The sequence below is a fragment of the Callorhinus ursinus genome, unplaced genomic scaffold, assembly GCF_003265705.2.
Source record: "Callorhinus ursinus isolate GAN/ISIS: 27379988/994484 unplaced genomic scaffold, GSC_fseal_2.0 scaffold80, whole genome shotgun sequence".
In the NCBI taxonomy this organism is placed as follows: domain Eukaryota; kingdom Metazoa; phylum Chordata; class Mammalia; order Carnivora; family Otariidae; genus Callorhinus; species Callorhinus ursinus.
In genome coordinates this window covers 568,692-595,310 of record NW_027397142.1, presented here as the reverse complement: position 1 = coordinate 595,310, position 26,619 = coordinate 568,692, and the positions used below count along the sequence as shown (strand labels likewise).

Sequence of the window (26,619 nt, the reverse complement as noted above, 5' to 3'; positions counted from 1 at the left end):
GCTGATGCTGACGAGGCAGAAGTCACAGGGTACTGCTCCCAACCAAATTAAACTCAACTTTTCTCTCCTTGGAAATGAAATCTGGTGCCAAATCACACCGGGAGAGAAGAAGCCTGGAGCCAGGTCAACTCGTAACAGCATCCTACGGACAAATTCCCTGAGTTCCAGCTGCTGAGACCCCAGCATTTCCCTAGTTCTTTCCTTCAATCTGGATGCTCATCTCTCCCTTCACTTGATATCCTTCTGATAAATCCCCTTCTCCTGCCAATTCGCTAACTTCAGTTTCTCTCACCACAGTCAAAGAATCCTGACGGACACCAGCTTGCTCCTCCTCTGTGCTCCCAGAAAAATAAAGGCAGGTATAGGGTTAGTGGCTCAGCTGGCCCTGGCTTCCTTTCGGAAACACACGAAATTCATGTAAAATACCCATAGTAGGATTAATAACTCCAGTACAAATTAAACTTGGCTTCACAATCCACACAGAGAACAAGCAAATGCATCATTTTGTGGGCAGCTAGAAATCTTCTGGAATGAGTGAAAGCAGATGCTGCTAAACTAGCCTCCCTCGTTGTCCCTCCTAGTCACACACACACACACACACACACACACACACACACACACAAGAACAAGCATGCATGCACACACACACTCTAACCAGGATGCCTTGCTGGGTCTGATGAGAATAAAAGCCACTGGTGAGAGGAGAGATGCCCACAAGCAGCATGTTCTGAGATCTCTGTAGAGAGCAAGAGTCTGGCTGTCGGCTTGCTCGTCTCCATCCACAGAGAAATGCACTTAGCGAGGCACCCACAGATCCTCGTTGGGATATTCAGGGTAAGGCACTCTTGCCAGACCTTTGCCTGAGATTTCTCTCCAGGAAAATTTAGTGGCATTGGAGGGAAAAGAATTACCACAAGCTTTCTATGTCTTAGGCAGAGAGGGATGGGCCTGCTCCTTTGAAGCCACTGATTCTCTTGCATTTGTGAAGATGGATCATTTAGACGTGGTGCCTAATAGACCTGAACGTCCCACCCACTGAATGACTTTGTCTACTTACCCCCGCTAGGCCTCATTGTCCTCCTCCGCAGCAAAATCAAAAAGATAATATTTATCAAGAGAAGCTGTTATGGAAGTTAAATGCTATTACACAATGTGTAATCAGCCGTGCCTGCCTTATCACTGTCACTTGATTATAGTGAAATAACATAAAAATTCCAATAGCGTAGGATTTCTTGTTTAGTGTTTGGGAAGGATAAAATATGTAGGAAAGATTTCTGCCAGCCTTGTAAATGATTACTTTCGTTCTGACGGTGGTGGCGAATACAGAGACCTGGTTTTACGTCTTCATTATCTGATGTAGGCAAGATGCTGGTGAGCAGTGTGAATGGGTGGGTTAGTTTCAGGGAGTGATTTGCCGAGAGGCGTTAGCAGATTTGGCCCGAAACCATAAACCAGACATGGTTGTTGCCTGTACAGTGAAAGGTCAGGAGTCTTGGGAAGGTCTCTCTGTCCCAAAGAGTCCTCCCTCTGCCTTGTAAAGGCTGAAATCTGGAATGTAGGGGAAAAACATATTTCCTTTTCTTTGTTTCAACAGCAAATGGTAGCTCAGAAATTCCCCTTCAAGAATTGTGTGGTATTCCTGTGTCAGGTATGGAGGGTCCCTGACCTGGGGGCAGAGAGGGTAAAAGGGATCAGACCAGGACCCTGAGGGAAGGAGCAACTGGACACCCCTGGAGCAACAGCCTGAGCAAGGGTCTTCTGTCTCCTTTGGATTTTCTTCTGAGCACCTGCATGGCCAACTGCCCATCGGTCTTCATACCTGGATGTTGTTGCCATGGCACCTTCAAGTTCACAGGTCCTAAAAAGAACTCGGGACCAGCCTGTAGGAGCATCTCTGGACAGATGTCACCAGCCTCCCTCTACCCAGTCTTAGCATAGTGGAGACTCCCAGAGTCCTCCCTTCCTGCCTGCACGCACCCAGTTTCTCAAGAGTCCACCTCTAGAATACTTCACCGGTTTCTGCCTTTCTCTTTGCTGCTGGATCACACCCCGCTCCTGCCTCCTTTCAGGCCGGCTCTACAACTCCAAATCCCACTGCAAAACGGCCCCCCACCCCCTTAAGCTCAACAGCAAGCTGACTCCCAAGATTAGGGAAAGAGTGGATTTCTCTGGTTAAGATGCTTGGAGAATAAATTGTCCCATGTGCTTTGGGACCCCATTATGGGGTTTTCTTTCGGAGTCTGGGCATAGTCAGTCATTGGGAGAAGGTCTGGTTGTCGCGATGAAGGCTAGCTTTCTAAAGCTACCTTGTTCCCTCACCCCCCGCCACCCCCGCCTCTCGGGAAACCCTGCTACCTTTAGGACCTGGAGGATCCGAGTGAGGGAGGTGTCACCCCTCCCCGCCCCCCGCGAAGCAGGCATCGAAACAGCTCTAATGGGAACCAGCAGGCATTCCGGGAGGGCTCACAACCCGGGTGTGGGATTCCTGCAGAGGCCTCAGGGGACCGTCAGAGGCGCTGGGGTGCGATGGGGGTGGGAGAGGCTGCCGAAAGATGTTGTTGGATCAGTGGGTGGGGGCCCCAAACCCCCAGCACGAGAACAGCGGGAGCCCGCCGCCTAGGACCCCGCGGCCGCTCAAATGGGTGAACCTGACCTCTCCGGGAAGCCCCACCGCGCGCGCCGCTCTTCCCTCGCTTGCCCGCCACCACCCCACTTACAGAACTTCTGTAGAATTCGGGATGTATGCGTAATTTCCCAGCGAGAGCGGACTAAGGGCGCTCTCCAACAAGGGGGCCACCCCAAAGTCCCCCGAGAGCCTCTTTGGCAGGGTTCTCAGGGCTGGGAGCCTGGAGCGGGGCAGACTTGCCCGGCAGTGGCGCGCAGCCGCCGGCCCAAGTGAGCTCCGGGGCGTGCGCGTCTCACCCCCCAGGACCCTGCGTCCACCTCCTCCGCCTCGCCCCGGCCTTCGGCCCCGGCCCCGGGCAGCGGGGAGAGTCGCACGTGGGCCGGTCCCCGGCGTCCCCGGGGAGGGGGGCAGCAGGGTGGGGGCTGGGGCGCCGGCCGGAGAAGTGGGAGGGGACAGGTTGGGGGGTGGTCTCTGAGGAGGAGCCAGGCCGGACTGTATTGTTCCACACTCGCCGCCCCCAGCGCGCGGCGCCGGCCGGGGAGGGCGCGCGGGGCGCAGGGCGCTCGACTTCCCGGGTTGCCCCCGCCGCCGGACCCCGCGACGAGGCCCGAGCCTTCCAGCGCGCGCGGAGACGCCTCTGCTGGGTCGTCCGGGCTCCGAGGGAGGGCCCGCTCAGGTGGGGCGCGGGGAAGGGGGGCAGCCGGCGCCGGTGGGGCCGGGACTCCGCCACTGCGGGGGCGGGAAGTCCCAGCGGGCCCCCCCCCCCCCCCCGCCGCGCAGCCCCCGCGGGGTCCGCGGGCCCGGAAGCCGGGGGTAGGCGGCGCGGGAGCGCGGGCCCCCACCTCACCTCACCTCCGCCGCACCCCGTGCCCCGCAGGACCATGGCCGCGGGACGCAGCCGCCGGGAGCCGCCGCGCGGATGCCGGGGCGCCCCTCCCTAGCGGGGCGCAGCCTCCTCGTCTCCCGCCCGGCCGGCCGCATGGGGGGCGGAGGGTCGGCCCTGCGGGTCTGCGCCGACCACCGCGGGGGCATCAACTGGCTCAGCCTGAGCCCGGACGGGCAGCGCCTGCTGACGGGCAGCGAGGACGGCACGGCCCGGCTCTGGAGCACCGCGGACGGCCAGTGCTGCGCACTCCTGCAAGGTAGACCCCTCCTGCTCTGTCCTCTCCGCCCGCTCGCCCGCCTCAGCCCTCAGCCCTGAGGCCCGCAGACCCCTGCCCGAAAGCCCAGCCCCTGCCCACGGCGGGGGCCCTCGGGGGGGAGCGCTCGCCCCGGGCCCAGGGTGCGCCCGGCCGAGCGCGCGCGGAGTGGGGTGCCGAGCCCGCGGCCACCGGGACCTGTGGGCCGGGGAGCACCCGCGACGGGGGGCTCCCCTCACCTGTCAGCCCAGCGCAGGAAATCATTGCCATTACAGCGGCTTTGACGGACAGCCCGGAGGGGCACCTCTGCGTCCTCCTTGGGCTAGGCAGCGCCTTCCCCCGTCTCTCACTGCCCGAGTGGCCTGTGGCCGGACATTTCCTCTAGGAGCCATTGTGGTAACCACCAGTGCTTGTGAAGTGCGGGCGGCACTGAGCACTGCCGTGGGCAGCCCTCACACTGCTGTTATCCCACTCGTGCAGACAGGGAAACTGAGGCAGGACGTAAGTTGCCCGGGGTCACACAGCCTGTGGGGGGGTGGAGTTGAAATTTGAACGCCCCCCTTCCCCATCCGGCCATTCTGCTCTGCTCTCTCTGCAGCCTCATTTCTTCTGCTGGAAAATGAAGGGGTGTGGGGGAGGGATGGATCAAAGTTTCTCAAAAGGGGCTTGTTAAACCAGTTTAGCATATTTGAAAACATGATGCAGTGGTAGGAGGCACACATAGTTTGTTTTATAAAAGTTTCACAGATGCATACATACTGGTTTATACTTGTGTACTTAGTCACTGGAGGTGGCCGTATTTCCTACCTTGGGTCCCTGTCACATGTCTGCAGGGCAGGGCTGTGAGGCCCCTCTCCTCCTCTGCTCCTGGTGTTGCCTGACCAGCAGGTACAGCCCCTTGAAGCACAAGGCTCTCGGTACTGTGGCTATTTATCACCGCCTGTTTTCTTTTACACCATAATCGGCAAATCCTGGCTGGCCTCCCCAGGCCTTCCAAACCATGTAGGCACAGGGAGTACAAATCAGCCTCACTATTGGTTGATATTGACCCTATTGGTTTTATTTTTTAGTTTTTTAAAGATTTTATTTGACACAGAGAGAGAGAGAGAGAGAGCACAAGCAGCGGAGGCTGGAGAGGGAGAAGCAGGTTCCCCACTGAGCAGGGAGCCTAATGTGATGTGGGGCTTGATCCCAGGACCCTGGGATCATGACCCCAGCCAAAGGCAGACGCTTGAGCCACTCAGGCGCCCCGACCCTATTGGTTTTAAATAAAAGCCGTATGGTGGATATTTCAAAGCCCAGAAGAGATGAATTTTGGAATTGGGGGCAGGGGTGATATGGGAGAGTCAGTTACAAACTAACACACATTCCTCCTGCTACCCCCAAAGTCACCTCCAAAGTCACACAGATTGACAGGCACTGAACTGAGACTGGAAGATCTAAGATCTGTCCAACATTTATAATCCAACTGTATTGCTTCCCAAACATAAGACTCATCTGGAGGGCTGTCAGAAATGTAAATTCCCAGGTCCCAGTTTCAGTGAGCCCCTGGTGTAGGACTCTAGAATTTGCATTTCTAACAAGATTTTGGCTGGATCTGATGCACTCTGACCCAGGGAGCCCTGGAGCCTGGTGTCCATTGTGGGAGCCCAGTTTGAAGGTGGGTTTCCTCCCCAGTTGAGCTCCAGGCCCTTCCAGGGTGGTTCTGGCCTGGTGGGCATGGGGCTCTGCACCCAGGGCAACTCTAGAGCCTAGACCACACCTCTAGCACCCATCCTCCTGTCCAGCTCTGCTATCACCACCCAGCTCTGTGCCTGGCAGCTCCCCTTCACACCCATGTTGGTAGCCCTCACAGTGGCTTGTCCCCTCAGGACACCAACCCCTGCGTCCCGGTGAGGCTGTGCCCGCCCCTCTGGTGGCCTGGGTGAGAGCCATCCCACTCAACAGGAGAGCTTTCAAACGAAACACTGCTGCCCATTTCTACCAGAATTGTTTCTGCTGCTGTAAGGGTTGGTACTTCAAGAATTTTCATGGAAAGAAGAGATAGAAGTAACCTTTCCTTATCCGGAAACTGCACTCTTAGACTTACCTTGAAAAAGAGTCTTTTTGGGCGTGCAATAGTCCTTGCATGGCCCCCAAAGAAAGCAAGGACTTGTTTGTATTAGTGAAATAGTAATAAATGTCTTAGCATTTGTTTAGTATTCTATATTTTATTAATACCCCTCAATACACTTCTTGATCCATTATTATTAATACTCAAAACTGTGAGGTAGTTAGAATTGACACCGGTTTATAGATGAGAATGGGCAGGCACAGATTTATTTACCAACACATGTAGTATTCTAAGTGTTTTCTAGATACTTAGCCTGTGAGGTAGGTTCTGTTGTCAGCATCCCCTGAGATTAGAGTGGTTATGCGTCTTGCCCGAGGTCGCACCGCAGGATTGCATGGATGGCTTGCCCCACTCTGGGTCGCTCCTGCTCGAATCAGGACAATGCGGTAGGGCTGATCAGCTGCGGCCCAGATCGCCGGGGGGTCTCCTGACTCCCACACCAGGCTCTTTCTACTCCTCTTGTGGAAACTGCCAGATTGGGGTGAGTGCTAGCACCTGGTGCGGCTCTGGGCCCCCAAGAAGGCTCTGGAGAAGAGCCTGTTGGGGGGCCAGGCCTGGATTTCTTGGGCAGAGTGGCTGGAGTGGGCAGTTCCTGCCCGTGCGTTCTCCTTCTGCACACGAGCTTCTTGCTCTGCTCCATTCCTGGGGGGCAGAGACAGTTCGGGGCCCAAGGCTTTTCTGTGAATCTTGCAGGGTTTTGAACGTTTATGCCCAGGGATGGGCTGGAGAGGAAGAACAGGGCAGTCCCCTGTGGGTGGGGGCTTGGTGGACAAGTTGTCATCCTTGGTCCTGGAGAGCAGGCTGCGTAACCAGGGCCCCCCAGCTTCCCTCCTACAGACGCTCTGCTTTTTCGGTAAATGGAACTGGCTTTCAAATGCAGTTGGTGAGCTCCAAGGGAAGAAGTAGGCTTACCTGCCAGTTACTCTGTAAAGGGAAGAATCATTTAATGGAATTATCCCCTCCCTCTCTTCTTCTTTTATCCATTGGGTGCCTAATCATTTGAGGCACTTCATTGGATCAGTGAGATAAGCAGCATGTCCCAAGATGGCAGTCCCTGTCCTGGTCTGTTCCCATGTAGTAAGGACCCAGCCTGAAGGTTCCAACCCACTGTAGCTGTTCCACAAGCATCCTTGTCTTCTAACAGCATCTTCTAGCATGATGGGGTGCTGTTTGTCTTTAATTCCGTGTGAACAAACTGCACACTCCTACTTACTGGAAGCCTGCTGGTGCCTGCCCATCCTGACGACTCCTGACCCCTACCCGCCACCAGGGAGCAGGAGGGGCCGTTAATAGTCAAGAGCCCGGGCTCTGGAGCTGGGCTGCTTAAGGCTCAAATCTCATTACTTATCTTCTCGTGCCTTAGTTTCTTTATCTGTGAATTGGGGGTGATAAAATAGTCATCTAGCCTTAGGAGGTTATGTGGGCGGGGGGGGGGGGTCGGTGCAGTAAACCAGTCAATAAATAGCTCCTGGCTCTTTTAGTGGCCTTGTCCTCCAGGGTCACATCAACCAGTCTGGACTGAGTAAGAGCATCTCCTTGGCACGGTACCCGGCCAGCTTCTCACAGCCTGACTCCACCATTCGAGGCTCCGAAGGGCTAGCCAGTCCTCCCACGTTTATGCAGGCAGAGCGGCACTGCGGGGAAGGCTGCCCTCCTCCCTCCTGCTCCAGAGCCTTTGTCCCATTTGACAGTTGGCTTGACTGTGCTGGGCGCGTGGGTTAGATTCGAAGATGCTGCCCCAGGGAATCTGCAGGTTGGCTAAACTGAGGGGCTGTGTGCACTTGAACTTCAGATAAGCAGGAACTCTGAGCTGGGGTACTCAGGGTTCACCTCTTGGCCCAGGTGGGCCTGGAATGGACCTGGGACAATTTTTGACTCTAATAGAAAACATGTAGTATCAAATTTACCATCTTAACCGTTTTTTTTTTTTTAAGATTTTATTTATTTGACACAGAGAGAGACAGCGAGAGGGAACACAAGCAGGGAGAGTGGGAGAGGGAGAAGCAGGCCTCCCGCGGAGCAGGGAGCCAGATGCGGGGCTCGATCCCAGGACCCTGGGGTCATGACCGGAGCCGAAGGCAGACGCTTAACCATCTGAGCCACCCAGGCGCCCCTACCATCTTAACCGTTTTTAAGTGCACACTTTGAAGATAGTAAACATTGATAATGTACTGCCATTACCACTGTCCATCTCTAGAACTTTTCCATTCTGGAAAACTGAAACTGTGTCCCCTTCGAACAATAACCCCTTTTCTCCTTCCCCCCAGCCCCTAGTGCCCACCATTCTGTGTTCTGCCTCTGAATCTGACTGCTCTGGGGACCTCGTACGAGCTCATTTCACTTAGCATGATGTCCTCAAGGTTTGTCCGTGTTGTAGTGGTGGATGTCAGGATTTCCTTCCTTTGGAAGGCTGAGTACTCTTCTGCTGTGTGCATTTTTTTGCCTGTTCATCCGTCAGCGGACACTTGGGTTGCTTCCACGTGACTGTGGTGGGAAATGCCACTATGAGCTTGGGTGTGCAAACATCTCTTCCAGGCCCTGTTTTCTGTTACTTTTGTAGATACCCAGAAGTGGGCTTGCTGAATCATCTCCTACATATTTTTTTTCAAAGATTTTATTTATTCATTTGAGAGAGAGACTGAGTGAGAGAGAGAATGCACATAAGCCAGGGAAGAGGCAGAGGGAGGGAGAAGCAGACTCTCCGCCGAGCAGGGAGCCCGAGGTGGGACTTGATCCCAAGACCCTGGGATCATGACCTGAGCTGAAGGCAGACACTTAACCAGCTGAGCCACCCAGGTGCCCCATCTCCTACATATTTTTGAGAGAGCATGTGGGGGCACAGGGAAGGCTCTCAGACATAAACACATCAATATTACCTTCATCCCAGTCAAGGAAGAATTCCATCAAAATGCGGTTTGTTTTAAGCATGGATGTGACAGAAGCCCAGGCGGGTAATTCATTCTTCAGCGCTTCAGACGCTGCCGTCCGCGGGTGGTGAGCTCCCCGTGGGTGCGGATTGAGCCAGAGAGCAGCCTGGTGGAGGGCGTGGGCTGAGAGGAGCTGGGCTGGACCGACAGGCCCTGCGGTGGCACCAGCAACAGGAGCATCAGCCTGTCCTGGCTGGGAGCTCGGGGCAGGAGGTTGAGTCTTCCGTGGCTTTGTCAGACACTATTTCAGCCACACCTTCCTCCCCCCCCACACACCCCGGGGCACGTCGGTGTCACTGCTGTGGCTTACTGATGCGCACACCCAGAGGTGGCCCCAGCAGGCAGGAAACAAAATGGCACCCTCAACATAGTAGCTCAAGGCGAGTTTGATAGAGGCCCTTGCCAAAGGTGGGCATGGTAGGGGGTCCCCCGTACCTGTGGCTGGTACCTCTCAGTGCTCCCAGACCTGGAGGAGCCAGGGCAGGGAAGCGTTCACGGCTGCCCGGAAATGGCTGTGGAGAGGCCTCCAGAGAAGTGTGACCGTGGCTTGAGGTTTTGTTGGCTGCAGGCCAACAGATCCTGCCCCAAAGTCTCCTGGGCTCCCAGCTGTCTGAACCCTGTGGGCAGTGGGGGGATCAGGGAGCCCCCAGGGTGTGGGGGTGCCACAGGGAGCAGGCTGGAGAAGAGGAGAGGGACCCGGAGGGGCAGACAGAAGCCTTGCCAGGGACAGCAGAGGGGAAAAGGAGGCCCCGCTTTTCATGCCAAGTTAGTCAAACGAATGTTCCAGCTTGGCTGGTGCCCACGCCAGCCCACCTCTGCCGCCGCAGACCCCGGGGGGCCAGTGCCCTGAGCGGTACTCCTGCTTGTGGAGGGGGCACTTCGACTCTGAGCCTCCAGCGAGTCCCAGGGTGTGCGGCTGGGGAGGCAGGGAGGGCCGACTGACTTGGCAGAAAACCCTGAGCCTCAGCATGTCCTTTTGAACATAACTGCATCTTATCTGCGTTCTTTATCCCTTCAAAAATGTTTATTTTTAGTTTGGCTTTTTTGCTTACTCTACACAATTCCAACAGCTCGTGGTGGTGCTGTGGTCCCTGGAGACAGGACGGGCCCTCCTGCTCCCCAGCCTCTCTCACCCATCCCTCCCCGGGGGACCCTGTAAGCTGTGCACTGTGGACCCTGTCGTATGGTCTGTGGACTGCTGCCGGGAACACGCTCTGCAGCCTCTGCCGGCCGGGCTCTGAGCTGGGACTCGCTCATGCGGTTTCAAGTGTGGAGTGGGTGCCTGGTGTGCAGAGGAAGGGGCTTGTCCCTGGGAGGGCCTTGACTGCTGCAGGGAGCCTCAGCCAGCCCAGGACAGAGGGTCAGCCTGGCCCAGCCTCAGAGATGAGAGGAAATTTTTTATTTTTACACTGAAAAAATTCGTTTCGTTATTGACTCTTTTCTTCAAGTCTTTGTTTATAGGTATTTGTATATGTGTGTGTGTGTATTTAAAGGTTTATTTATTTTAGGGAGGGCGGGGGAGGGGCAGAGGGAGAGAGAATCTCAAGCAGACTCCACACTGAGCACAAAGCTGGACACGGGGCTCGATCCCACGACCCCGAGATCATAACCTGAGCCAAAATCGAGTCAGCCCCTTAACCGACTGTGCCCCCGGGCGCCCTTACGGATATTTATATTTTTCTTGTATATATCCTTTCTTTCCGTACTTCCATGGGTCATACAATTGGTCCCACATCTCATGGTCTTCCGCATCCCTGGTCTAGTGGCTGTCGCTTCACTGAGTACGGGTGCCACGGCTTACTGGCCACACCGCTTTCCAGCGCTTTTCTTGGCCTAATATACACTTGGCACGTCGCCTTCCTGCTGTCAGAAGCTGTTGAGACGGGACAGAAGCAGCCAGGATGGGGCCGATGCCCCTGCGGAAGCCTCTCCTGGCCTGGCTGGCACAGGACGACGGCACAGGGTCCGAGGAGGATTGTGGGGTCGGGGGGTGGTGTGCAGGGCTGGCTCGCCTGCACCCTACTGCCCTCGGGGTGCCGGGCCGCCTTCCAGCCAGCCCTGGAAGCCAGGTGGTTCCTCAGACACCGCCAAGCCCTCCCCATGGCAGCTCTAGTTTCAGGGAAAGTTTGTTGACAATCTTGAAATGTTTTATAAACATTTTGGGGTTGGCAAAAAGCTGGGCTGTGTTTTGTCAAACACATTTTGCCCTCGACTTTTAAACTGACGTGTATTTTCAGGAAACCTAATCTGCATCATCTTCCAGTGTTTACTTCACACAAATGTTGTTTGCTTAGAGGCCTGGTACATGCTATCCGAGAAGATCGAAAAACATGTCTTCTTTTCTTTTGTTTTTTAAAATTCTCTTTCTTAGAACCCAGGGAGTTGGGTTCTTCCAAGAGTAACTGAGCTAAAACCCCAGGGCCAAAAAGTGCACATCAGCTTGAAACTGCCCGGAAGATTCTAAATCCCTGTCTGGGGGCTCCTGGGTGGCTCAGTCGATTAAGTGTATGCCTTCAGCTCAGGTCATGATCCCAGGGTCCTGGGATGGAGTCCCACGTCAGGCTCCCTGCTCAGCGGGGAGTCTGCTTCTCCCTCGCCCTCTGCTGCTTCACTCTGCTTGTGCTCTCTGTCAAATAAATAAATAAAATCTTAAAAAAAAAAAATCCATGTCTGTCTGATACCAGGCACCTAGACGGAATTTTAAAATTCATTTGCGAGGGGCGCCTGGGTGGCTCAGTTGGTTAAGCGACTGCCTTCAGCTCAGGTCATGATCCTGGAGTCCCGGGATCGAGTCCCACATCGGGCTCCCTGCTCGGCGGGGAGTCTGCTTCTCCCTCTGACCCTCTTCCCTCTCTTGCTCTCTGTCTCTCATTCTCTCTCTCTCAAATAAATAAATAAAATCTTTAAAAAAAAATAAAATAAAATTCATTTGCGATCTTTAACGTAATTAATATATCCCACACCTGTAGATATTTGAATTAATCAATTTCCTCGTCTGTGAAATGGATCTTAGGTGTAACATTCCTTTGATTCAATTGATTTTCTGGTTCCTGGATTCTCTTCAAATATACTTAGCTTCAGTTTGCTATCAAGAGTTGTTTTGGGGGGGCGGGAAGAATTGTTATCGGGGCCCCTGGGTGGCTTATTCGTTGAGCGTCTGCCTTCGGCTCAGGTCATGGTCCCAGGGTCCTGGGATCGAGCCCCGCATCAGGCTCTCTGCTCGGCAAGGAGTCTGCTTCTCCCTCTCCCTCTGCCTGCAGCTCCCCCTGCTTGTGCTCTGTCAAATGAATAAATAAAATCTTAAAAAAAAAAAAAAGAGTTATCTGTGGTGGAAACATTTTTAAAAATATATATATGAGTCTATAGGTATAGAAATAGATAGTCTTTGCATATACGGGCATATGTCTGACCCATAAATTCTGATTTTAGATTCTAAGTAGATTTAGATTTTATCACGTGGGACATTAAAGGATTTTGTTGTTGTTTTTTAAGTAAACTCTATAACCAACGTGGGGCTCCAACTCATGACCCCAAGATCCAGAGTCACACGCTCCACTGACCGAGCCAGCCAGGTGCCCCGAGGCGGAGCCATCTTTACCTGAAGGACAGTCCCTACTCTGACCGGGGAGCTGAGTGCTTCCGGGGCTGCTTTGTAAGCCAGGCCAATAGTCACAACACTGACCATCGCCCCGATAAGATGGACGAGCGGGGGCCCTTGGCTGAGCCCCCAGGCTCTGTGTGGCCCTCGGTCTGTCCTAGACCTCCACCCTCACTATGTGTGTGCCTTATCCACCATTTCTGCCAAACACCTAAATTCTGCTTTGGGGTGTGCCATCTTCTCTCCCAGAACACTCTGCTCCCCTCCCCTGCCCACGCAGGCCCTGCATGGAGCCTTCATGCCCTGCATCACCGGGGCTTCTGCTCCACTGACCTCTGACATGCTCTGGTCCAGCAGCTGTCCTTCATGTCGGCTAACGCTCTCCTTCCGGGCTCCTGTTCTCTTGGAAGGCAGGGGAAGTGTCTTAGTTTCCTGTGGCCGCTGTGACCGGTGATCCCACAGGGTGCCTTAAAACACAAGTTTCTTCTGGCGCAGTTCGGGAGGCCAGAAACCCAAAGCCAGTGTCAGGGGACCCAGATCAAGGTGTTGGCAGGGCTGTTCTCATTCTGCAGCCTGTGGGGGAGAACCGCTTGCCTCCTTGGGTCCTGGCGGCCGCTGGTGCTCCTTGGCTTGTGCGGGTGTCCCCCATCTTTGGGGCCCCTTCAGGTCACTGTGCGCTGTCTCCACAGTGTCCTCTCCCCATGTCCTCACATCTCTCTCTGCCCCCTCTAACAGAGACGCTTGTGGCATTCCTGGCCATAATCCAGGACACTGCCCACCTCAAAATCCCTACTTACATCTGCAGGTGTATCTTTTTTTCCAAGTAAGGTAACATTTCTAGTTTCCAAGAACTAGGACCTGATACCTCTCCCCAGACAGCCACCATCCAGCATTCACTCAGCCTGTGCACCTGCCCCACGAGATGGGGACTGTGCCTCTCCCCACGGCAGATGAGGAGATGGAAGTGTGCAGAGGTGAGTCGGTAGCCACACCAGGAGCTAGGCCAGGTGTCCTGGCCCCGAAGGCCAAGGCCCTGGGCCTCTGTACTTCCTGCCTCTGTGACAGTGGTTTTGTTCAATGACTAAGTGACGACAAACAACTGAAGAGTTTGAAGAAGACTGACAGGAGCCCAGGAGCCCATGAAGAAGGGGGAGGGGAGAAGAGGGAGGAGGGAGAGAGAGTGGAAAAAGAGGGAACAAAGGGATCTGGGGGCAGGGGCAGTGCCCCCTGAATTTCTCCTGGCACCCCATAGCTCCTGGGACTCCCAGACTGAAATCGTCCCTCCGAAGGGCTGGTGATCCTGGACTCATCCCGAACGACCCCCCCGCCCGCCGCTTTCTTCCCGGGAGGAAGACGAGAGCTGCCACGCCCCCATGCGCTCACATCACCCCCTCATCTGCAGGGCACGAGAGCTATGTGACCTTCTGCCAGCTGGAGGACGAAGCTGCCTTCACGTGCAGCGCTGACCACACCATCAGGAAGTGGGACGTGCGCACCGGGCAGTGTCTGCAGGTCTTCCGAGGACACACGTCCATCGTGAACAGGTCTGTGTGGCCGGGGCCCCAGGGGACAAGTGTAGGCCGTGCAGCCTCTGCCCCTGGAGGAACTTCGCTTCCCTGGGGATGCCCACCTGCAGATGCATGTGTTTCAGGCACAAGGGGCTGACTGCCCGGGGCTGTGTGTGGGGGTTCGGGAGGCAGAGGTTGGGGAACGGAGCACCACCAACACGTTGATTGTGCCCGGACCCCGGCAGCGCACTGTCCACTGCTAGGCACGGGGAAGGGCAATGGAGGCCTGGGGTCCTACTGATGGCAACACGTTCCAGAGAAGGTGGTCTAATTGGTACCTGATGGTCAGCCCGGGGGGGGAGATTGTTCTGAAGACGAGTCCAGAGTATTTGTAAACCTCTCCTTTCCATGTTGTGGTTGAAATAACCCACCCCTGCCTTCTCAAGGAGGTTTGAATTTTTCCTTTCCTTATTGAATTTGGGTCTGAGCTGAGCCATGAAAATTCCTTCGCTGATCAGATCAATTTGACACTATTTATGTAACTTGTGGTGGCCGACTTAGACTCCTGAGGGGGTGTCCAATACGACCAGGAGTCTGGGCACCTGCCCGTAGGCCCTCAAGGCCTCACTGACGGGGGGTGGGGGGCGGGGGGGGTGCCGAGGGGCTGACCTAAGTCAGTCAGGAAAAGGGCTCAGTGCAGGCAGGCTCTTGGAGGGTCAGGGGCTGGGCCGGGCTGGGCGGCTGGAGGAGGAGAGCTGTTCTCAGCCACAGGGATGCTGCCAGCCTGAGCTTGGTGCAGACCTGGCTTGGGGTGGGAAACGACTCGCCCAGTGGTTTAGTGCTTGCTGGGGGGCGGGGGGGAATGGGGGGCCCAGACCCACCACTGACTGGAGTACCAGCTGCCTGCAGTCAGAACCGTGCACCCACAGGGCAGGAGCCAGGTACCGTCCCTCAGCAGAGAGACAGCTCAGGATGGTTGCGAGTGGAGAAGGTCACCTTCCTGCCCCTGAGCTATTCTGAATCCTGCCTCTTCCGGTGGAGGAGGGCACACCTCCTGCTAGCCGCTTCCCGACACCCTTCCTTGAGGAAGAAGTTTGTGACTGAGGAGAGGTGTGGGTGTGCGGGAGTCTCGCGTTGTGAGGCCAGGACGGGTGGGAGAGGCCACATCTCAGGACCGGCTTGCACTCAGCTCGTAACCGGAAACCATCAGCTGCTCCCCCAAAGCAAACCTGGATAATCGAGGCTAGAAATTATGCTCTGCTGGGTTCAGACTCTCCTGAGCACACACACACCATACCCACATGTTCACACACACTGCGTTTGAGGGGTCGAGGTCCCAACGGGTCGTTCTGGGCAGATACTAAGGGTGACTTAGCAACTGGATTGCATTTCTAAGTAACCGTGCTCACGGATGTGCCATATCTTTGACCATTTCCACCCCAAGGATGTGGAATTCACTTCTTCCCGTGTTTGCAGAGCCCGGCCGGGTGTGTGAGTTTTGGGGGGCACCGAGCATGCCTTCTCATGCCAGGCCAGACCGGGCAGGCCTCCGGCCCCCAGAACATCCCCGGTGGTGCCACGTGCTGTCACCTGGTCACTTTCCCTTACACATTTGCGTGTCGTAAAGACCGTACGGACAGGGTGCTAGGGAGGAAGTGAGTCCGAGGCGGTGCGTGCATTGGCGCGGTCGGCCTCCCCACTTGCCTGTGGGAAGTGAGCACCGCGCGGAGGTGAAGAGCGTGGACGGCGAGCAGGCGGGAGGGCTGTTCTCAGGGCCCATCTCTCCCCGCACCTGGGCCAGGCTCGCGGGCAGAGGGAGCAGCCCGCGCCTCTGACACAAAGACGCAAGGTCACCACTGCTCCGTCCCCACACTTGTGACACGCCAGTCCAGCCGCCCCTCCTGCCCCCCTTTGTGGGCTCCTCTTGGTGGGGGGGGGCTCAGAGCTTCCTAACAAGGGTGTGTGAACAGAGCCTTTGATGGCATGCAAAGTTCTATACTGAAGACCAACGTGTATTTTCTGGGGAGAAGTTCTTAGCATTCGTCAAAATGAGACTGAGAATCGTGAATATTTGCTGCTCTGGAGGCCTCTCCTCCCCCTATGGGTGTGAACAGAGCTCCGCCCACATGAAGCTCCCCGGGCTCACTAAACACAGAGGGCCCTGTGACGGCCTGCTAGGCACCCCTGCCTGCTCTGACCCCTGCCCCTACCCCTGCATGCTCTGACCCCTCCCCCACCCCTGCCAGGTCTGACCCCTGCCCCTACCCCTGCGTGCTCTGACCCCTGCCCCTTACCCCTGCGTGGCCTGACCCCTGCCCCTACCCCTGCGTGTTCTGACCCCTGCCCCTTACCCCTGCGTGCTCTGACCCCTGCCCCACCCCTGCATGCTCTGACCCCCGCCCTTTCCCTCTCCCCACCAGGATCCTGGTCGCCAACAACCAGCTCTTCAGCAGCTCCTACGACCGCACAGCTCGAGCCTGGAGCGTGGATGGGGGGCAGGTGTCCCAGGAGTTCCGGGGCCACCGCAACTGCGTGCTGACCCTAGCCTACTCTGCGCCCTGGGACCTGCCTGGGGCTCCATGCGCCGAGGAGGTTGGGGGGCTCCTGGTGACGGGCAGCACGGATGGCACGGCCAAGGTGTGGCAGGTGGCCAGTGGCTGTTGCCACCAGACGCTGCGGGGCCACACGGGGGCCGTGCTTTGCCTTGTGCTGGACACGCCCAGTCACACCGCCTTCACCGGCAGCACCGACACCACCATCCGTGCCTGGGACATCCTGAGCGGGGAGCAGCTGCGGGTGTTCAGGGAGCACCAGGGCTCTGTCATCTGTCTGGAGGTGAGATCTGCCGGGGAGGCCCCCGGGCCGTCCCCTGAGCCCTACCCTGCGTACTAGTTAGCTTGCCCGGGTAGCAGACCAGGTAGCAGACGGGCGGCTTGCACGACAGAGATGGATGGTGTCACCGCTCTGGGGGCTGGAAGTCTGGGACCCAGGTGTTGGCCGGTAGCTGGCTGTATTCTCACGTGGTCATCCCGCTGTCTCCAGACGTCCCCTTCCTCTAAGGACACCAGTCCTACTGGATTAGGTTCCACCCCAATGACCTCATTTTAACTTAACTACCTCCTTAAAGACCCTGTCCCCAAATACACTCACAGTCACAGATACGCGGGTTAAGGCTGTTGTCAACATAGGAATTTTGGTTTCTTTACATGTTAAGGGAGGATTATGGCTACCCAGAGACCCTGGTCCATAATTCCTAAGTCCAAAAGTTCCACAACACGAAGTTGTGTGTGTGTGTGTGTGTGTGTGTGTGCGCGCGCGCGTGTGTGTGTTTAAGGCTTGGCACCAAAACTTACTTGCCAGCAAAGCCTGGCCTACACAGATAGGCTAGCTGGAGTTCACTTTACCCCTTTTCCTGGGACTATGAATTCCTTTGCTATAGAAACATGAGCATGTTGCTAAAATCCAAAAACTTCTGAACTACGTCTGGCCCCAAGATTTTGGACCAGGGATTCTGAACGTGAGAGCGCCCACCCTTGGTGGTCGTGAGGGTTTCGTGAACTAGTGGTGGATGTGGCCCAGACGTGACCTACCTGGGTGCCTGGCATCAAACACATCTGCTGCCCATGCTTATCTTTTCTCATTTTACACATGAGAAGACAGAGGCTCAGAGAGGGTAAGCAACTTGTCCAAGGCCTCACAGCTGGTAAGGGGCAGAGACAGACTGGAACCCAGGACTGAACATGTAACCAGCAGCTTATTTTTTTTTTTAAAGATTTTAATCATTTATTTGAGAGAGAGAGTGAGAGAGAGCACGAGAGCAGGGTGAAGGGCAGAGGGAGAAGCAGACTCCCCACTGAGCAGGGAGCCTGACGTGGGGTTCGATCCCGGGACCCCAGGATCATGACCTGAGCTGAAGGCAGACACTTAACCGACTGAGCCACCCAGGCGCCCCTAGCCAGCAGCTTATAAAGGCGTGATGGGGTCTGTACCTTGCCGGGGTGGGGGAGTCTTACCCCGGAGGCGGCGTGTCCGGAGTCCAGCTGTGCTCTGCCGCCTGGCCCAGTGGCTTCATTCCCCTGCCCAAGTGCGTCTGCTGCCGTGAGCTGAGCGGGGAGAGGCCCGCAACCCGGGGGCCCCCACAGCAGAGGCCTCGTCCTGCCATCCACTTGGATGGATCGCAGGAGATGGCCCTGAGCCCCGTCCCCTCAGAGCTGTCCTGGCTGAGGGAAGTCTTGCAGGCCCTGTCCTTCGTGACATGCCCCTGTCAGGGTCTGTCTGCTTCCCCACGTGCCTTGGGCCCCCCTGAGCTGCCCGGCTGTTCCCCAGGGATGTCCTCACAGGAAAGCAGCCAAAGTGAACAGTGAGGTCTCAGGCAGCCAAGGACAACACGCGTGGAGCATTTCCTGGGCCTCTGGACTCGTGATTTGTACTTTGAAATCACGCCGCTGAGTCACTTTTAAACACAGGGCGACAGGCCCCATGTTGTTGGGACGTGCTGCGTGGGGAACAGGAGCTGTCATCCCTTTGCCACAGCAGCCGTGGAAGCTCAGCGCCTCCCTTGCGTGGGCTGAGCGGCGCAGAGGTGCCCAGTGTCCCACAGGGGCCTCCAGCCCGCAGGCTACTCACGCCAGCTCCCTTAAATTCAGGTCCGTGAAGCTTGGTGGGCAGTTTGGGAAGCGTGGTCCCTGGAGGCCTGGGGCTGCCTCTGGAGCGATGGCTGATGGGTCAGGACACACGGGGGCAGGGGGCAGACACTGGGGCAGGAGGCCGTATTCACCTCTGCCGCGGTGAATGGCCCAAAGCCAGGTTTGACCTGTGCTGTGGCTGGGGCAGAAAGATAATCTGGACGCGTCAGTCCCGTCCTCTGGGATTTAAATTGGGAAATTATAGGGGAAACCTGGGTCAGCCACGGGAACTGCAGTGGAAAGGGGCCCAGAGTGTGGCTGTCGTTGGGCAGGTGTGTACTGGAGCTAGGAGGGCATGGGCCATGGCAAGGATGCCGGAGGCCTGTACTCGCGCCAGGCCTGCTGCCCGCTGCCCCAGCAGAAGGGCCTCCTCTTTCCTAAGACTCCAGGGGTCCCTGGGCCCCAGCTCTGGCACGAGTGTCTCTCACCAGGGCTCATAGCCGCCCTCCTCACCTGATTTCTGGTTCTCCTCTGCCTCCCTGCTAACCAGAGCTGCTGGGTGGCGGCTCTCTTGGCTGCATGGGAATTTTGTCTAGAGGAACCTGCAGAATTATTTTATTCGTCTTCGCACTTCCCGTGGGCCAGGACACTGGCTATCTTGGCAAGGGATGCTCCTGGGAGGGGCCTCCCCCAGCCCCATCCCTTCTCTCCCAGCCCCTTGCTTCCCTCCTGCAACACCGAGCAGGGGTGTGACTGCCACTCTAGTCAGCTGGGGCAGGCGGGAAGTCGGGGAGTCTGTCTCCAGGGCTCCTCCCTCCCCACCTGGGCAGCCCCGGGAGCCCTTTCTCAGCCAGGACGATCGAGGGAACGGCTGGTGTGGCCAGCGGTAGCTACAGGTGGATTCACCGGAACCTTTCAGGCACCGACTGTTCTTCAGCAGGAACTGCTGACGAGAGACACCTGACAACAGTAACAACAGGGGCGAACATTCCGTGCTCCTAGCTCCTAGCATGCTGAGCGCTGCACGGGCCTTCTCTGCGCCCCCCATGGGAGCCTGGCGGGATGCCGATCCACCGGTGCGGGGGAGCAGTCAGTGATGGGGCCGAGGGCAAAGTGACAAGATTCTTGGGTGCTGGAGCCGGCAGCTGGGTGGGTCCCCACAGGCAGGGTCTTTTCTGCTCCTTCGCGTTCCCTGTGAGACCTGCACGGGCCCCTCCCCCGTCACACAGAGCGGTCTGGAGGGGCCTCCGAGTCACCTGCCGCAGCCAGGAGCACCAGAGTCCAGCGCCACCCTCCCTCCTCTCCCGCAGCTCGTGAACCGGCACGTATACTCGGGCAGCGCCGACAGGACGGTCAAGTGCTGGCTGGCCGACACCGGGGAGTGCGTGCGCACGTTCGCGGCCCACCGACACAGCGTGAGCGCCCTCAAGTACCATGCAGGCACCTGTAAGTGACTCCTGGCCCCGGCTGGCCCCGCGCTGCCCCCACCAGCCCGCACCTGCCTGGGCTCATCACTCCTCGCCCCCACCAAATCCTCCCACCCTCGGGGCCTCTGCACCCTACTTCTTACTGGACCGTTCCCTCCTGAGCCTCAGCGGCCATTCGGGGTGGTCAGCAGCTGAGCCTCTTCCATGCACGTGTGCCTCCAGTTTATTTTCTTTTTAAGATTTTTTTAAGCTATTTTTTAAAGATTTTACTTATTTTTATTTATTTGACACAGAGAGAGAGAGAGAAAGTGCAAGCAGGGGGAGGGGCAGAGGCAGAGGGAGAAGCAGGCTCCCGGCTGAGCAGGGATCCCAATGTGGGACTCGATCCCAGGACCCCGAGATCATGACCCGAGCCGAATTCGGGCAGACGCTTTACCGACTGAGCCACCCAGGCGCCCCTCCAGGGTTATTTACAAAGAAGGTCCGAACAAGGGTGTGGGGCTTCCTCCCCAGCTTCACCCCACAAAAACATGCAGCAGCCTGAATGGCCAGGACCCCCAGGGTTAAGAGCATTCTCTGATGGACACATTCTAATTCTTGAAATGAGACCTGACAGCACTCACTCCTGCCAGATGGGAGGGCCACATGGGTTTGGCTTCACCTGGCATTAGGTTTGACAACAGATAAGAGAAAGCCCAGATAACAGTGCTTTAAATGAAATAGTGGTTTATTTTTCTCAGGTAGAATGTCTGAGGCTGGCAGTCTAGGTGGGAATGGATGGTTCCACAAAGTTACCAGGCACCCAGTTTCCTTCGATCACTTTGCTTTCATCACCCTCAGCACATGTCTTCTATCTTTTAGGGGGCCTCATAGTTTAATATAGCTGCTGGGGCTCCAGCCACCGTGTCATATTTTAGGCAGACAGGACAAAGAGGGAAGGGCAAAAGGCTGTCTCTCTTAGGTGAGTGGGTCCCTTTAAAGATCTTTCTTGGAAGCCTTACCCAGAGACTTTGCATACATCTCTTTGACCGCTGCCTACAGGAGGGACTGAATAATAAAATCTCTTATCTGGGGATATTGCTGCCAGGGTTAATCAGGTTATTTTGGAAAGAAGGGCAGAATGGCTTATTGGGTAGGCAACAAGCTGTCCTACAGGTCTCAAACTGACACACCTGAGCTTTGCTGGCTCTGTCCTGCAGGCTCGGCTCATGTTCACACCCCAGACACACCCAGAAGACAAGGCACTGTTCCAGGAAGCACCCCCCCACACACACACACACCTCACCACACCTACATGGGAGTGGGGCTCCCAGGTTCCTGAACATCTCTTTCCCAAAACAATCCCCAGCATTATGTTTTGCCACCAGACTCCCTCATCCCCCCTCTGTTTTCTCTCTCTCACTCTCTCTCTCTCTCTCTCTCTCTCTCTCTCTCTCTGAGGGAGCAGATGGGTGGGGGGAGTCACAGCAGAAAATTCAAGTTGACTTCACGGCAGGTGTTAGATGAAGATAGAATGTGGATCTCTGAAAATAGAGCCCAAGATACCCTTGGGATTTAGGTGTCTGACACGGGAAAATTATTTTTTCCTTCTTCCTGGGTCCAAGACTGTAAGTGTGATTACGGCTCTGCTCCCAAGTCAGGACCTCTAATTTAAAAAAGATTAAAGCCGCCCAGAGCGCCTCCCCTTGGCAGCAGCTGGGATGGACCCCACCTGCTGCCCACTATTAAGGAAATTGGTCCGCGGTCTTTGCCAATAGGCTGCAGGTTGATCAGACTTAATTCCTGACCCTCTTCCTATCCACGGGATGCCCAGCAGCCACACTGGGTTGGGGTAGGGGAAGCAGGAAAGGAACAGAAGAGACCCAGTAATGAAACTTCCCCTCTAGAGCCAGTCACCAGTAGCTTCAGGAACAAGGCTGGGAATAGGCAGGCGAAGCAGTAAGTGGGGGTAAGGAAGAGATCCCTGAAGCTGGGGATCCCCCATGGCTTGCTCAGGCTGCTGGGTGGGTGCGGCAGATGCTGTGGGTACCACACCTGGGGTGCTTCTTTCTGCTGCACCTCAGGTCCTCTGCCCTTGACTGTTTTCCTGTGAGGAGCAGGTGGGAGGAGGGCTGGGAGCTGACACCAAGAGAGACCCTCAACCAGTGACTTGCTCCCCACCTCCCAGGGGCACAGCTCTGAGACGGCGTCTTCACCTTCTCCCAGGGCCCCCTGCAGTCACCTGCTCACTCATACACCTTCCTTCCTGTTTCTCCCCCCATTTCGTGGAATGCCCTGGCAAATGAAGTGTTTGCACTCAAATCCTAGCGTCAGGGTCAGCTTCTGGGAGAACCGCGGCGAGGACAATACATAAACAACAGAGTTCTTCTGGTCCCTGTTACCCGCGCGGTCGTCGTTTTCGGCTCGGGCCCTGTTCTCGGCGCAGTCACTGTTCTCCGCGGGGTCGCTGTTCTCGGCGGGGTCCCTGGTCTCAGAGCGGTCGCTGTTCTCGGCGGGGTCGCTGTTCTCGGCGCGGTCCCTGGTCTCAGAGCGGTCGCTGTTCTCGGCGGGGTCGCTGTTCTCTGCGCGGTCCCTGGTCTCAGAGCGGTCGCTGTTCTCAGCGCGGTCGCTGTTCTCGAAGGGGTCCCTGTTCTCGGTGCGGTCGCCGTTCTGGAACTGGTTAGACATGGGGGCTCTCAGGCCCCACCCCAGACCTCCTGAGACAGAAACTCAGGTGAGCTCAGCAATCTGCCTTAACCACCGTCCAGGTGATTCGGGGGCTCACTGGAGTCTGAGAACTCTTGAACTAAGTTCTAATGTAGGAAAAGGCGCAAAGAAGGCCGAATCCCGGGGCTTCCCCGGGAGAGGTTGGGCAGGGGTGCTCTAGCGAACGCCAGAGGGTCTAGGCTCTGTTCGGAGGGCCAAGTTCATTACTGAAGAGGGGAAGGAACGAATTTCTGGATGATCCTTGCCCCAGTAGGCAGCTCGGATGATGGGAGGTGGATGACCTCCCCCACAACCCCAAGGCAGGGGCTTTAGAGCAGGGAAGCCAGGCCTCACCAAAGGCTTTCACCAAACTGAGAGTGGGGACCTGGGCCAAGGTGGTACTCAGGAGGGACAGGAGCCCCCGAGACGGCCGCGCAAGCAGGCCCTGCAGCCCAGGGCAGGTTCAGCAGCCACAGTCCTGCAGAGCTGGCTGCAAAGCACCGGGAGGGGGGCAGGCCCCTGAGTTCCCAGGCACGTAGCAGGAGAATGAAGGTGCCACCTCCTTCCTTGCAAGGAGCTCCTGCTAGTTCCCATTTGAACCTTAAGACCTCCCGGTGAGGCGGGCCAATGGGTCCCGGTCACTTCCGGGCCTGCCCCGCCGCGCCCCCCGCCCCCGGCCCCGCGGCGTCCGGGAGAAGGCGGCGGCTCTTGGGCGGGAGGCCCAGCGGCGCCCTGTGTCCACAGTGTTCACGGGCAGCGGGGACGCCCGCGCGCGCGCCTTCGACGCCCAGTCCGGAGCGCTGCAGAGGGTGTTCCGCGGGCACGCCTTCGTCATCAACTGCATCCAGGTAGGCGCTCCCCGCCCTGCTCCTGGGCTCTGCCTCGGCGGGGAGGGGAAGGCCGCCCCCCCACCTCGGCACCCCAAGGCCGGGCTTCCCCGGCGGCGAGGCCACCGACAGTTGCGGGCACCGCGGAGGGGAGGGCGGCCCGGGCACCCCCGCAGCGCCGCCCCACGCGCCGCCCCGCGCCCGCAGGTGCACGAACAGGTGCTCTACACGGCCTCGCACGACGGCGCGCTGCGCCTCTGGGACGTGCGCGGCCTCCCGTGCGCCCCACCGCCGCGCCCCACCGCCCCCGCGCGCAGCCGCTCCCGCCTCTTCAGCAACAAGGTGGGCTGCGCCGCCGCGCCCCTGCAGCCCGCCTGAGCGCCCCGAGACCGCGGGCCGACCCACCCCCGCCCCAGGCAGGGGGCTCTGCCTGTCCTCGGTGTCCGTGGACTTCTGAAGCCCCCTCCCGTCCCGTGGACGGCGACCATGCTCGCCCTCGGTGACCACGTCTCTGTCCCCACCCCCTCCAAACCCAGCCCTTCCCCCCCACACCCGCCGCAGAGCTGCCCTGCACTCAGGTCTGCACCTGACCCAGCGGGACCCTCCCGACCCAGGGTCTGCCGCCACACAGCCCCCAGAGCCTGAGGTCCCCAGAAGCCAAGCCCGCGCTGAGGGGAAATGGGATTTCTTCAAAAAGCCGCCCAGCCGCAATTGTCATTAGTTTGGCCAACTGTCTTGAGGACACTAGTGAAGAACCGAAATACACGCCCTTCCAAGTGCTCTGGAATATGTCTTTTGTTCTGCAAACTCCCAGCTTCCTGTCAGAGGGAGGAGGGGTTCCCGGAACCGGGGGCCTCACACACTGGCCTGGGCCTGCCCCTCCTCAAGGGGGTGGTGAGGGGCTGCGGCCCGATGGCCCCTACCGACCCCTACCGCGTCCCTCGTGTGGGGAGTGGCCACGGGAGAGCCCAGGGAGCAAGGAACTGGCCCTTCGGCCCGTCTGGGTGACGACGGGGATCCGTCACCCCTGCTTTGGAGCTCCCAAGTCTGCGTGAATCGAGGAGGGCTCTTCCCTCCGGTCTGGGTCTGCAGTAGAAAGGCCGGGGCAGTAGCCGCCTGGCCGCGTGCGCAGGAGCCAGCCCGACGCTGCGCGCCGTGAAGGCGTGGGCATCGCTCAGGAGAGCAGCTGCAGTTCTCGCCCCGAGGGGCTTCACGGGGCAAGTGCGGCCGGGGCTCCAGAGAGGCCCCGAGGGGAGCCGCCCCCAGCTGCCCTCTCATCACCCGAAGGGGGCGCTCTGCCAGCCCTCGCCTGGTGCAGGAGAAGCAGCTTGGCAGCGCCTGCGGTTGAGAGCTCAGCATCTCGCCCAGGACAGGAGCCTCCGGTGCAGAGGAGCGGGCACCGCACTGCGTTCACTCAAGAGCAATTTCACCGGCAAGATGCGCGGCAGGACCCGTGTTCCCCGGGGTGGCCAGGTCCAGGCCTGACGGTGGGTTCCCCCCCCCACCACCCTACCCTGGCCCATGAATACGTACAGGATTGGCACCGGGGGCAGTAGGAAGGGACGCGTGCCTTTGTGACTGTGCTCTAGGCCACACCCCCAAACCTTGGGAAGCCGGGGGCCTCCCCAGGAAAGCAGGCTGGCCGGTGAGAAGCACGCGCGGCAGCATCCTGGGGCTCCAGAGGTACCGGTGCTGCCGGCTGTGCCTGGGGGCGCGGGCTGCCTGGCGGGGCCCACGGCTGGGGCTGCAGGGGCTTGCCCACCGGCGGGGCTTCCCGGGGGGGGCCGGCAGACGGCCCACCTTGAGTACCTGTGCCAGGATTTCCACTGTGCCGAACGGCGAGGCGGCTTGAGTAACCAGACGCGCACCGATGCTCGCAGCCGCTGCTGCGCTCCTGCTCCTACGTCACCTCAGATCCCCATCTTACCCACGGGCTAGGAGACACCGGGAAAGAGCCCCGGGTGCGGATCATAGCACAGGAGCTGCTGGAGATTTGTTCTCCCGCCTGCCGCTCCTGGAGAGAGTAGGAAATGGAAACCTGTTTGGTTTGGTTTTTATATTCATATAGCCGAATAAATTTGGGTGATTTTTATTTCTACAACACACAAAGCTTTGTTAGATGTTGAGGATGTTAAGACCAGATGACCAGGTAGTCTTTGCCCTTGATAAATACGGCTGGATGGGGGTGGGGGGAAGGACAGAAGTACTTATGGACACATGGGCAGGAAACGGGCAGGGAAGTGTCACCAAAGCCAAGAGCAGACGGAATTTCACAAGAGAAGGATCAGCATCAGATGTGAGGAGTGCAGACATCCGCGTCCCACTGCTGCTCGGAGTACTCTAAGGGCCTGGGCATTCGGCCACTCCAATCTAAACCCCGCCTGCCTTTCAGAGAGCTCTGTGGTTGGGACTCCGCAGTGCTTTCCACCTCATCCGCTGCCCCGCCCCACCCTCTGGTGGGCCTAGAATGGCCGTGACCTCATGAATATGGCACCCTTGGCCTGTTTTCTACACCGACTATTATTACCTGCTCATTGGTCCCGGGTCCGGAATGTTCTCCTTTCTTCTCAGAATCTCGGAGAGTCTGACAGGAAGCTGAGATGCCTCCAAGGCCCACCTCCTCTGTGACTCTCCTGGCCTCAGCCCACTCCTGTTTACTTGGGGACATTTTCATCACAAATGCCCTTTGCTGCTTCTCTTGCCCTCCAGAGCTGGGAGTGGCACTTGGGCACTGCCTGTCTAGTTTCACACACCAGCTGGAGGCAAAGCCAGAACCAGAGCCTGTCTCCCGACTTGGGTTGGGCAGCCGTCCTTACGTGAGAACTGGCTGAAGTGATGTCAGAGCCCTGCTAGCGTGCTTCTGCTTTCTAGCCTTTCTAGGGTCACTAAGAACGCATCTGGGAAGCTAGAAGCCATGCCTGGCCCAACACCAGGACAGTAACTAGTTAGCCAGAAGCTGCAATTCAGGCCTGAAATCCGAGGATGACATGGTCCCGGCGAGGCTGAAAGACCCCCTCGTCACCTCGGCCGTCGGCCACTTCAACATCACCAGCGCAAACCCCCTTCCCCTCCTGTGCAGGCTCCTCCCGCACCATCAGCTCCAGCTCTGCTTTCTACATTTCATCTTTTTATAACAGACATCGA

At 57.6% G+C, this 26,619-nt stretch overlaps 1 protein-coding gene across 6 annotated transcripts in view; it reads left to right on the top strand.

Moving 5' to 3' along the window:
* Positions 1 to 2,453: 2,453 nt before the first annotated feature.
* The window catches only part of WDR86 (WD repeat domain 86), a 29,770-nt gene continuing 5,604 nt past the window's right edge, over positions 2,454 to 26,619 (top strand). The window contains exons 1-7 of one of the 6 annotated variants that reach the window (XM_073887502.1): positions 2,454 to 2,521; positions 3,504 to 3,768; positions 13,806 to 13,947; positions 16,332 to 16,746; positions 19,847 to 19,982; positions 23,393 to 23,496; positions 23,683 to 23,975. In XM_073887502.1, the coding sequence (XP_073743603.1) occupies positions 3,546 to 3,768; positions 13,806 to 13,947; positions 16,332 to 16,746; positions 19,847 to 19,982; positions 23,393 to 23,496; positions 23,683 to 23,853 (1,191 nt within the window). In that variant the 5' untranslated portion in view covers positions 2,454 to 2,521; positions 3,504 to 3,545 and the 3' untranslated portion in view covers positions 23,854 to 23,975. Of the gene's footprint in view, positions 2,522 to 2,565; positions 2,896 to 3,132; positions 3,303 to 3,503; positions 3,769 to 13,254; positions 13,378 to 13,805; positions 13,948 to 16,331; positions 16,747 to 19,846; positions 19,983 to 23,392; positions 23,497 to 23,682; positions 23,976 to 24,011; positions 24,636 to 26,619 lie in introns of those variants that run through there. The other 5 variants (XM_073887503.1, XM_073887504.1, XM_025862229.2 and 2 more) reach the window with 5 other exon arrangements.